This window comes from Sebastes fasciatus, chromosome 22 (assembly GCF_043250625.1).
Source record: "Sebastes fasciatus isolate fSebFas1 chromosome 22, fSebFas1.pri, whole genome shotgun sequence".
NCBI lineage: Eukaryota > Metazoa > Chordata > Actinopteri > Perciformes > Sebastidae > Sebastes > Sebastes fasciatus.
The window spans coordinates 14,423,359-14,436,383 of NC_133816.1; the positions used below are offsets into that span (position 1 = coordinate 14,423,359).

Below are 13,025 nucleotides of genomic sequence, written 5' to 3' on the forward strand. Positions count from 1 at the left end.
GGATCCACCATTTGAACAGTTTCATTGTGCAACAGTTTGGCTGAATTATGGCTGGGCTGAGTGAAAAAAAAAGCAGGTTTTGTTTTCCCCAGAAATGAAACTGAAAGCAGAAAAAAGTGAACTACTGCACATGCGCACAGTTGTGGAAAGGGAATTAATTTTGGCGGCATCAGAACACAGAAGAAGACCACAAGGTAAAACCTGAATACATTTTCTTATTTCTTTCTACTCAAACTGCTTATGCATTGCTGTAGACCATGTAATCTACTGTAATTAAAAATGTGAAGAGTTGCATGAAGTTATTTTTATTATAGGTTTGCTGCAAATAGAGACACATATCTCTGAGGAGTGATACATTATAAATACTGACTGTCTGATTAAATTTTGTTTACATTAGAAAGTTGTTATTCCAATTTAATAATTTTAATTGAAAAAACAAATAGGTCAGTTTCCTGGATGAAGCAGAGGAACAGGGGCAGCTGCCGTCACTACAAAATGAAATAGAAGTCTAAAAAGAACAGTACTGTATAAGGAAATGCATTATGACTCTTAACAGTAAATCAGGATGACTCAGTTATTGCTGGATAATCATCAAATTTGCTCTTCCATATAAAACTTACAGATCAGGATATGTTTCTCTTCCTCACAAGAGAATCTATAGAAAAGTAATTTTGGGTAACACTTCATTTTACAGGTCTGCAAATTTCATGGTAAAATTAAGTGTTACCTAATTTTCTTGTGAAATTGACTGAAGTTTTTAAGTAGCTCTGCATCCAACGCCAGTAAATTGTACAAATAAAAAAGGCCTGTTTGTCCAATTTTTCTAATATTTGCTCTGCTCAGAGGGAAGTGATACCTTGAGTATGAAAGGGAGTGGAGAGGAAGTACCTGCAGCTGTTGCAACTTGTTCCTCTAAGCCTCTTGTGGATGCTTATTATGAGCCTTTTCTTCATCCACATGCCTTTTTGTCAGGAAATAGAAACAATACAGTTCAAAACTCTAAGGTATCCAGTTTTATCCAGTAATTTTATGTATAAGTATTTAATAATAATGTATAAATCCCAGAATACCCCATGAGATAAGGAATAATCTAACAACATTATTAATTATTATTACTTATGGTATTCTCAGACAGATATCGATTTGTTGTGTGTAGAGTAGGGATGCACCGATCCACCTTTTTCAGTCCTGATACCGAAACCGATACCTGAGCTACCGAGCACCGATCCGATACTAGTGTTTAATCAATAAGCTGTATGCCTCACTGTGTGGAAGTGACTGGGATCATTTTTTTATGTTTAAGGCAACAACAGGCCTGACTTAAACATTGCTTACCTAACTTCGTAAAACAAAATGTGACAAATAAATACATAGAAATAAATTAATTTAATTGTTCTTTATTATTAAAATAATAAATCGTACACCAGAAACTTGGTAAAACAAATTTTCAAAATTAAAAGGAATTACATTTTAAGTGTAAACATTTTTATTGCAGCAAAAAATTGGTCAAAACTTAAACAGGAATTCAAATTCCAGTATATAATGTATATAGTATATAAACATAGAGCTGAATTGAATAGATCGGCCCCATTGTCACCGATATCCAATCCAGCTATTTGAGTCAGTATCGGCCCGATATCCGATCCGGTATCGGTATCTAGCCCTAATTCTCCATATTAACAGTAACATGCGTTGTTATATGTTTTATACAGACACATACCAGACATGAATCTCCAGGTTGTTTCTTGGCACAACAGATTGTTAATGTTCCTGAAAGCTGAACATACTGAGAAGCACTTGTTGCTTCCACAATGTTGACGCTTCTACTTCTAAATCTGGTACATAATAGCAGAATGCATGAAAAAAAAAAAAAATTGATGGATAAAAAAGTGCGTTTAACTTTTTTCAGATACTCAACTCATCAGACATGAGCCTCCAGGTTTGTCACTGCGGCTGGTCCAAATGTACGACCTACCATGGCCTAAGAACCCACCAGGGGAAGATGGGATGCACTCAGAGGGGTGTGGCGGTTAAAGAGAGTGAACAGCAGCAGTACACGTGGGATCATGTGGGACACACAAACAATCAAAAGGACTTTGGGCTGGATGTCTACGCCCCTATCAAGACTGGTGAGTTTTGCACAAAGATTCATGAGTACACGTTGTGTTGTATTCCTGTGCACCCTAAACTAACATTATTTTCATGTAAAATCTTCCAAAAATGGATGTGATCAAAATCCACTCTTCAATTATGTCTGAAATATCTAGACTACTATTCAGACCCGCGCCGCCAGGTGTGTCACTGTGGCTGGTCCAAAGTTACGACCTATCACGGTCTGAGAACCCACCAGGGGATGATGGGATGCACGCTGAAGAGAATGAGGATCCCAAAGAGTGAGCCGTGGAACTGGGATAATCAGTGGGAAGAAGTGGATCAAATGAAACATCAGCCAGCGAAGAAAGTGACTCTCAAGAAGGAGGTATAAGTTATACTTACTTAAAAGAACAATATGTAGCACTGACAGCTAGCGTTTTAAAGTGGGTACTGCTGTCCGGCTATGTCAACAAAGCAAAGCGAAACTCGGATTACAACACACAAAGTGAGAGAGCCACTTCATTCTCTGCTCAGGTAGACATTACTTCTCTATATCTTCAGCTCTATTAATGCTCTGAATACCCTGTAACATTTAATTAGGTGTGTTTTGGGCGTAACATGAATTAAATCAATCAGTGTCAACTCCTGTTCCACTTTAAAAGCCAGGTGGGGCTGCACCTGGTGCATTGCTATTTAAACTTGGATTCTGCAAGTTGGAGAAGCGAGCGGTTTCCTGCATTGAAAATGTTGTTTTTGAAAGGCTAAACGGCAACAAAAATGGATTGAAGCAGAATATTCCGTTAAATAAAAAACATTTGGAAATGATTCCATCTAATTATTTTTTTTTCAATCAATTTTGACTCCGCCGTCTCCCAATCCTCTGTCCCATCAACAACTCCATTGGACTGCATATCAGCAAATGCACCGATAACCTATTTTAACTGAGGAGGACAACGCTGCTGCACGTCACTGTATGTGTAACAAGCAGAGTGTACTTGCATTGTGAACACGCCATCTTACTATCTGAATAATGTGCCGTTTGAATAGCAGAAAAATACGGCGCCATTGACTTTATACCAGGTTTTTGTTGGTTAATGGCGCAATCGCTTTCGCCTTCCTCAAGAAAGCAATGCGCCAACAATGTGCCTGACCACACCTCATTTTAAGACCAACACGCACATGGGCACACAGATGGGCGCAAGTACATTTGCTACTTACACAACTTGGGCACTGGGCATGAAAATGACAACAGCATCGGTCTGAAACTAGCAATGACAGTTGCGCTGCGCTGTGCGCCGCTTTGCGCCGGGTGTAAGATAGGGCACTTCATCTTATTTTGAAATACATCACAGCAGTTCACTGCGAGCCTTCATTAAGTGGATTAATCCCATTTTATTCAGCAGTAAAAGTGAACAGTTGCCATCATTATTGTGATCTTGATGCAAGTAATATCAACTTATTTTAAACTTTCCAACTCAACCTGACAGAAACAGCCATTGTCGCCAATCCCCAACAGCCACACCATCTCTGCAGATATAACAGGCACAATCAAAGTGGAATACAAATCATGTATGTAAAGGATTATTGTTCAGTCAATACAATATTTTATCATAACAATCTGAAAAATAAAGCAGCTGAGATAGAGAATGATTATATTCTTTCATTACAGCTCTTGCAACTCCACAAAGCTTTTCCCAAAGAGCCACAAAGTCAAAGTGGAGGGATTTCTCCAACTATCCACAGGTAAAACAGCATCATGAATGGTTCACATTCTCTGACTATGAAATGTATGAACAGTAACATGTAAATGGATCTTTCAGGTGAATAGATCGGACAGGGAGCACCCAACACTAACATACCCTGTAAAAGTAGATCGACCTCAAAAGAAAGACTGGGAGGACCAAACATTATCACAGGTACTGAACTGTTTGTATGAGACCCATTTCATTTTTGAATCTAGTTGTAATGCACTTTTAATTCTTTCTAAGATATCAGACCGTGGAGAGATGACAAGAAATTGGAACATCGACAGCCGTAGACACTCTGCAACAAGATCCACGTTCGGGGGGTTGCCCAAACCACGTGTGTACAGAGCCAGAATAACAGCTCATTCAAGACAATACTTTAACAAAACAATCCGAAAAATAAAAAGACTGACCATCTCTTTTCATTACAGCAATAGCAATTCCACAGTGGTCTTCCCAAATAGCCTCCAAGTCAGGCCATCAGCTGCAGGATTTCTCCACTAGTGTGCAGGTAAAGCAGATTTGTTGGAACTCAATAGTTTGTTTTCAGCTATTTCATTCTTATATTTACCGTGTTTCAGCTGGTGACAGACACCTCCATAGTGTATTGTTTAAATGCTGAGTGTTTTAACATCTCAGGTGAATAGATCGGTCAGGGAGCATCCAACTATTCCACCCTGGGAAACAGTAGTCCGACCTAAGGAGAAAGACAGGAAGGATCAAACACCATCACAGGTACTTTTTTTGCACACTAGGCTTGCCGCGGTAGTCGGTGTTGCACGGTGCTCATGCACACACCGATTACATAACGTACCTAAATCATAGTCAAATCAGCACACTGACACACTGACAGCTGTTGTTGCCTGTTGGACTGCAGTTTGTCATGTTATGATTTGAGCATATTTTTTATGCTAAATGCAGTACCTGTGAGGGTTTCTGGACAATATTTGTCATTGTTTGTCCATGTTGATAAGAGTATTAAATACTTGACAAATCTCCCTTTAAGTTACATTTTGAACAGATAAAAAATGAGCGATTAATCGCGATTAATCGCGATTAACTATAAATCATGCGATTAATCACTGCATCACTGTTTTAATAGGTGAATGAATTTAATTATCATTGTATTATCTTTTAGGTGAAGAGTTTGGTCAAGGAGCATCCAACAACCAAATACCCAGCAACAGTAGTCCGACCTCAGGTACAACACAGGGAGGATCAAACATCAACTCAGGTACTAAACTCTTCAGTGTTTGCAATCAGAATTTTTGTACCAAATGATCAAGAGAAAAATCCAGAGATTAATCTTTAACCAGAACGGAAATTTGCAGCTGAAAGAGGAAATACACAAATTAATTTTGCAGGATTTCGTAGCAAAGGCCTCAAATCTTATAAACCTTCCACCTTTCTCTGACAGAATGTACCAGATTCAACAAGTGGCACCACCCAAGTAAATCCTGCATCAGCAGAAGCCACAACTGAGGAGGATCCTAAAATAGATTACTCCACCGGTATGAAGGTACAGCTGAATTTTGACTTGCTGGAATGTTCTGCATGTTGATCAAAACTGCTTCTTAAAACACATTCAGCATTATGTACTATTTTTACACTCAGTTTTTTCCCATTGTTTTCTGATAATTGTCCCTATTATTGTATTATAGCATGTAAAAGTGTTACATGCACACTTTGGTTTAATGTTTCTTTACTGCAGTTTTCTCTGTTTTCATTACTTATTTGTGTCCAGCTTGCATTGAGTGTTTGACATGTTTCAGGTGAAGGAACTGCTCCGGATGTTTTCAGCTACCGCAGCCCAGGAAACAGCTGTCCGACCAAAGGGTAACCACAGGGAGGAAACAAAACTATCAAAGGTAGTAGACCATCTGTACCACTATGGTAACAGAAAGTACACCATATCGACCATAATGTGTAGTGCTTAATTTAGTATGAATTATGTAATTTACCACTAGAAGTCAATCACACACAGGCCAACTTTGCTCTGCGCTATATGTTTGCAAGAAAAATAAAACTTTGTGATAGCTAATGTGTTGCTACTTGATTATTATGATGTTTCCAGGAGGTTGCCGAGATGTTGGTAGGGGGTGGTGGCATAGGCGTTTGCGGTGGTTACTAGGCGGTTGCTAGGATCATTAGTTAGTTGGATACTTGAGTAATTATAGGGTGACCACTTTACGAGGGACTGCACAGCATGTTTATCCTTGGTCCCACAACCCACAGATTGAGACGATGTCCCACGTTTTCATTGGCTCTAGTTCTCAAAAGTCAAACCACTGCAGGAGAGACGCTTTTTTAAAAATCTGGCTTTTATCCAATGGCTGTGAAGAAAGCAGGGAAGCTGTCATCACGGCGCTGTGTTTGCTGTCAAACTGTGCAGTTTAACATTTCACCATGTTTGCTACTCTATGACCAACGGGGAAAATTGCGAGTCACAGCAAAGTCACAAGCAATGCAGATTTAGGCAGAATATGATGGAAACTACCACAAAGAAAAGGAAGAACAGCTACAAGAAAGACTGTGAAACTACATATAAGTATTTATAAGCCGGTGGAAGGCGATTCTCAGAATTTTTTGTGAAATTTGACAAGGGGGGAATACGACATGAAGCGACACAGTTCATGTGAGTCTCACAAGAAACGTGCGGCTCAAAAAGAGATTTGCCGATCTATTGATGCATTCGGGCAAAGCATAGAGATGTTACAAGATAAAGGGCAGAATAGAAATGTTATTATTTAAGGTAGATAGACATTATATCAAAATTGTAGACTACCTCTCAACCTTGGTAACCACACAAACATACTCTTTGTCCCACATTTGGTTTGTTGGGTTCTGGTCATCCTAAGTACTTATTTTCACTTTTAGGTGAAGCTATTAGCCCAGAAACCTTCAGCTCCCACAGCCCAGGAAACAGCAGTCCACCCAAAAGAAAAAGACAAAGAGGATCCAAACCTAACACAGGTAACGTTATAGCACCGGGGCTTCTATTGTACTGTATATAGCAAGTCAATTTTATAATATTTGGGGTTATTTGGGGCCTGGTCCTACCTTAACTGTTGTTTCCTGACAATAACTTTAAAGGTCCTCGAGTCATGCTTGTGGTATTACTCAGATATTACATACCCCTAAAAACTGTAAAAACCATAGACAGAAATACTTCAGAAATACTCCGGTAAAGTACCCGGATCATCGGGCGATCAATTTTGTCAATGCTGCCATGTGCATGTGATTGAATGGGTGCCTGGACACACGTATTTTAAAGGTTTTTTTTGTGTAAAATTGTTTCTAGGTAAGACCAAACCGAATCCCAGCTGACGCAGCTGTAAAGCATAAAATCCAGATGAGAGAACAAAAGGTGGCTCAAGGCAGATCATCTGTGAAAGCCCGCCAGGTAAGCTGCCGCAGAGATTTGGGAATTTTTTAGTTTTCTATATGATTTCATACCAACACCAACACACTACGTCAGCCTTTTCAGGGCAGCTCGGAAGCTGAGTGGCTGGAGATCAACGGTGTGTTCTCAGAGGTGGTGAGAGTTGCAGAGGATGCTAAGCAGAAGTCCCTCAACCTTTCACTGTCCACACTGAGGACTACAACATCCACCATGATGGAACAAATTCACCAGAAACTGGAAAAACTCACTGCTATTGGTGAGTCCACCAGATAACCCATTGTTAGATTTTATTTGTTTTGTATCATGTTTAAATAGTTGTAATTTACAGTCACTAATTAACTAACACAATTATGTTGTTTTTGTTGTTTTTTTCAAAACAGAACTTAAATGGATTTCCAAGTTTGCAGGTGCGTTTTTAAAATAATAAAATAAGGCAAATCTAATGTATTCTTCTGGAGACAAGAAACAGATTTGGAGTGTTCTTAGCACATAGCGAATGTTATATTTCTATAAATATTTATTGTAATAGCTTTGCAAATTATCAGTCACACCATCATCAAAAGGGTTAAAAGTTACGAACCATACCATGTTTTAGTTTAGATAAATAACCCAACAATAATGTAAAAAATAACAGAACAACTGATTGTTTTTGACCCAATTTGGGGAAAAAAGTGTTTTTTAAAAGGTGCTATTGATAACATTCAGCCACTAGATGTCACATTCTCACTCCTTCCGTTGCATTTACTTCACAACAAATGGTTGCCAGGCATTTACCGTCAATCTCAGCCATTTATCCGTTTTTTTCCACACTAACTTACGACCCAGAGATACCATGAGATGCCAACGTCGTTGTAGTATTGTCTCACAAGCCTTGTCAGAAGTGGGAACCAAATGTCAGATATCTTCCACAGAGATAAACAAAACAATTATTTTGGACCCGCCAAAATCTTTTACATTATTATTCCCAATCAGAATTTTTTTCAGCAAAAACCATACTTTTATGTGGCACCTTTTTAAAGGCTTTGTGGATGCATTATTTAAATAAAAAAAAAATTGTCTACATAAGAATTTTATCAATAAGACCTTTATTTAATTATAAAATATGCGTAATTGAATGTGGACACAAGGAAAGGATCTGAAATACTTACATAGGCAACTATGTATGTGTACTGCAGCAAGCATCACTCATATCTTCTGATATTAGCACAGTTAATCTAAGTGTTGTGTTGTTGTTTCATCTTAACTGCAGTGGATGTAGAGCTGGATCCAACCACTGCACACAGATGCCTCGTTTCTGCTTATGGGAAGAAAGTAAGTAACGGAGGAGAGAACCAGGAAACTCCGGGGAGGTTTGGCAGCGTCCTGGGTCTCAACAGGTTGACCTCTGGGAAGTCGTACTGGGAGGTTGTTGTCAGCAACAACACCGGATGGACTCTTGGTGTAGCGAGAGGCAATGCAAACCGCAAGGCGAAACTCTCTCTGAACCCAGAAAACGGTTACTGGGTTACTGAACATTATAAAAACGAGTACGCAGCACTGACGGCTACACCAGTTCGTCTTTCCCTGAAAGAGAAACCACAGAAGGTTGGAGTGTTTGTGGACTACGAGGAAGGTCTGGTGTCCTTCTACGATGTGACGGCTCGATCTCACATCTACTCGTTTACTGAGTGTTGGTTCACTGGAGAGATCTACCCCTATTTCACTTTGCATCATAAAGGAGATGGTGAAATTAATGGCCCTCTGATTATCTCAACTGTGAAACCCCAGTAATCCCATACAACTACATTTCATTCTCAACAACGTTAGGAAGGAAACATATTTTGTCGCGTTTGTCTTTTAACGTATCACAAATACCTTTTTGTAAGTCTGCGGGCGGATGCAGTGAGTGATGTAGTATTTGTATTTTGGTTATGCAGTTTAGTTGTATGGGAACGTAATATTGTGGGAGACAGGGTTGGTATAAAATAAGATATACTTTATTATTACACGCCTACGTTGAATACTCGATTCTGATTGGTCAATCACAGCTTTCTACGGTCTGTTATTTCTTTATAGCAGACCATTGCTATGTATAGCAGACCGTTGCTATCACAGTTCTGATGTCAGACTCTGGCGGACTGTTTTTGTGTCAAATTATTGATTTCTTAAGTAAGCAGCCGTGTAATAAGTAGGATAATGTACAGCTAGCTGGTTATTGTATTAAAGAAACCCCTTTAGGGCGATGAGACGATTTCACAACAATGACCGGCTCGCTGTACGTTATCTCTTACTTGTCTCAAGGGGGAAATTTGGCTTGGGCAACAGTGCAATCAGCTTAAAACAACACATAGCCAACAAGTAGGGCTGTCAAAATTAACGTGATAATAACGTTTTAACACAAATTTGTTTTAACGCCACTAATTTCTTTAACGCATTAACGCAATCCATATTTCGGAGGTTGTAGCGGGCTCAGTTTTACTAGAAACTCGAAAAACCTAAGGACTCAATTGGTACCAACCACGTCATACTAGCTTCTCGAGAAGGAGGTGAAATAACGCTCCAAAGTTACGCAAAATTTTGGTGAGGAAAAACTGTCACGGCCATTTACAAAGGTGTTTCTTGACCTTTGACCTCAAGATATGTGAATGAAAATGGGTCTCCCCTTTACAGACATGCCCACTTTATGATAATCACATGCAGTTTGGGGCAAGTCATAGTCAAGTCAGCACACTGACACACTGACAGTTGTTGTTGCCTGTTGGGCTTGAGTTATTATTTGAGCATAGTTTTAATGCTAAATGCAGTATCTGTGAGGGTTTCTGGACAATATTTGTCATTGTTCTGTGTTGTCAATTGATTTCCAATAATAAATATATACATACATTTGCATAAAGCAAGCATATTTGCCCACTCCCATGTTGATGAGAGTATTAAATACTTGACAAATCTCCCTTTAAGGTACATTTTGAACAGATAAAAAATGTGTGATTAATTGTCATTAATTATGGACAATCATGCAATTAATCACAATTAGATATTTTAATTGATTGACAGCCTGTTGTGTTCTGGCTGTGCCAGCTTGTTGTGGTGAACTGTTGTGGTTTTGGATGGGGTTTATTTGTATGTATTTCCGGTGTTTCCTGTTTTATTTTGGTGATTCACTCCTCCTGTGTCTTGTCTGGGTTTACTTCCTTCCTTTGTCTGTTTTCCCGCCTTGTGGTTGATTGTCTGCCCCGCCCTGATTTGTTTCACCTGTGTGTAATTTGTCTGTTATTTAAGCCTGTGTGTTTCCCCTCTGTCCTTGTTGGTTCGTACTTGTCTTCCCAGTCCCTTGTCCTCCGTGTTCCTAGTGTTCCTCCGTGTTCCTAGTGTTCCTAGTGTTCCTCCTGCCCGTGACTCTCGCACCCTCTGGTTTGTAGTTTTTTGTTTTTGTTCTCAGTTTGTTTTTGGTGTGTTTTCATTTGTACTTTGTTCCCCTCCTTGTTTTGTTAGTTCTGGAGTTTGTCAGCTGAATTAAAGCTCGCTTTTATTTAAAAATCTTCCTGTCCTGCTTGTACTCTGCGTTTGGGTCATCTTAGTAACTCACCACATGACAGAACGAACCAACCTTAAATAATGACCCCAGCAGAGAGCTTTTATGCCCATTTGGGCATCCGGATTCGGTCCGAGCATCAGCCTCAGCCCCGGCCTGTTGGCTTCCTGAGCTTCCGGCCCATGCCCCAGCAGTCAGCTAGCTTTAGGCTAGCATCAGCCCCGGATCGGTTCTTGGGAACCCGCCTTGCCCTGGGAGGTCCACTAAGTTTACAGTCTGCTGCTCGCCATGCTGATATACAGGACACTAGCTTGGACCTGCTAGGGGTTGGAGCCCCTAGAAGGAAGCGTGGGTCTCGGAGGCGGCGTTCTCCTAAGCTGCTCAGTGTTCCATCCAAAACCAAGCCTACTCCTGTGTCGGAGGTCCGGTCGACCCCTGCTCCAAGTTTCCTGTCGGAGGTCAGGCCGACCCCTGCTCCAAGCGTCCTGTCGGAGATCCGACAGACCTCTGCTCCAAGCGTCTTGTCGGAGGTCCGGTCGACCCCTGCTCCAAGCGTCCTGTCAGAGGTCCGACAGACCTCTGCTCCAAGCGTCTTGTCGGAGGTCCGGTCGACCTCTGCTCCACGCGTCCTGTCGGAGGTCCGGTCGACCTCTGCTCCAAGTTTCCTGTCGGAGGTCAGGTCGACCTCTGCTCCACGCGTCCTGTCAGAGGTCTGGCAGACCTCTGCTCCAAGCGTCTTGTCGGAGGTCCGGCCGACTCCTGCTCCAAGCGTCCTGTCGACGGTCCGGCCGACTCCTGCTCCACGTGTCCTGTCGGCGGTTCGGCCGACTCCTGTTCCACGTGTCCTGTCGGCGGTCCGGTCGACTCCTGTTCCACGTGTCCTGTCGGCGGTCCGGTCGACTCCTGTTCCACGTGTCCTGTCGGCGGTCCGGTCGACTCCTGTTCCACGTGTCCTGTCGGCGGTCCGGTCGACTCCTGTTCCACGTGTCCTGTCGGCGGTCCGGTCGACTCCTGTTCCACGTGTCCTGTCGGCGGTCCGGTCGACTCCTGTTCCACGTGTCCTGTCGGCGGTCCGGTCGACTCCTGTTCCACGTGTCCTGTCGGCGGTCCGGTCGACTCCTGTTCCACGTGTCCTGTCGGCGGTCCGGTCGACTCCTGTTCCACGTGTCCTGTCGGCGGTCCGGTCGACTCCGGTTCCACGTGTCCTGTCGGCGGTCCGGTCGACTCCTGTTCCACGTGTCCTGTCGGCGGTCCGGTCGACTCCTGTTCCACGTGTCCTGTCGGCGGTCCGGTCGACTCCTGTTCCACGTGTCCTGTCGGCGGTCCGGTCGACTTCTGTTCCACGTGTCCTGTCGGCGGTCCGGTCGACCTCCGCTCTACGTCTTCTGTCGGCGATCCGGTCGACCTCCGCTCCACGTCTCCTGTCGGGGGTCAGGTCGACCTCCGTTCCACGTCTCCTGTCGGGGGTCGGGTCGACCTCCGTTTCGGTTGGGCCGCAACCGCCACCTGCTGTTCCGGTTGGGTCGCAACCTCCACCTGCTGTTCCGGTTGGGTCGCAACCGCCACCTGCTTTACCGGTTGGGCCGCAATCGCCATCTGCTGTTCCGGTTGGGTCGCAACCGCCACCTGCTGTTCCGGTTGGGCCGCAACCTCCACTTGCTTTTCCGGTTGGGTCGCAACCTCCACCTGCTGTTCCGGTTGGGCCGCAACCTCCACCTGCTGTTCCGGTTGGGTCGCAACCGTCACCTGCTGTTCCGGTTGGGTCGCAACCGTCACCTGCTGTTCCGGTTGGGTCGCAACCTCCACCTGCTGTTCCGGTTGGGTCGCAACCGCCACCTGCTTTACCGGTTGGGCCGCAATCGCCATCTGCTGTTCCGGTTGGGTCGCAACCGCCACCTGCTGTTCCGGTTGGGTCGCACCCGCCACCTGTTGTTCCGGTTGGGCCGCAACCTTCACCTGTTTTTCCGGTTGGGTCGCAACCTCCACCTGCTGTTCCGGTTGGGCCGCAACCGTCACCTGCTGTTCCGGTTGGGCCGCAACCTCCACCGTCTGATTCGCCGGTTGGTCCGCAACCACCACCGGCTGATTCGCCGGTTGGTCCGCAACCGCCACCTGCTGTTCCGTCTGGTTCGCCGGTTGGGTCGCAACCGTCACCTCCTGTTTCGCCTGGGTTTCAGCCCAAAAGCCTTGTTCCTGTGACTGCTGGGCCGCGGTTCCGGGACCCCGGGTTCCCCGGCTCTGGCTCTGCCTTGCCCCCGGGCCGTCCGCCCGA

The 13,025-nt window shown here is 43.5% G+C and overlaps 1 protein-coding gene across 1 annotated transcript; it reads left to right on the top strand.

Moving 5' to 3' along the window:
- Positions 1–39: 39 nt before the first annotated feature.
- LOC141760722 (uncharacterized) lies at positions 40–10,104 on the top strand. The gene is made up of 17 exons (XM_074623783.1): positions 40–194; positions 1,910–2,129; positions 2,268–2,479; positions 3,582–3,663; positions 3,764–3,837; positions 3,915–4,010; positions 4,083–4,176; positions 4,271–4,350; positions 4,479–4,574; positions 4,978–5,073; positions 5,257–5,358; positions 5,612–5,707; positions 6,717–6,812; positions 7,141–7,242; positions 7,318–7,498; positions 7,623–7,649; positions 8,492–10,104. Exons 2-17 carry the CDS (start codon positions 1,928–1,930, stop codon positions 9,010–9,012), a joined length of 2,157 nt encoding a protein of 718 aa, XP_074479884.1. The 5' UTR covers positions 40–194; positions 1,910–1,927; the 3' UTR covers positions 9,013–10,104.
- The last annotated feature ends 2,921 nt before the right edge of the window (positions 10,105–13,025 follow it).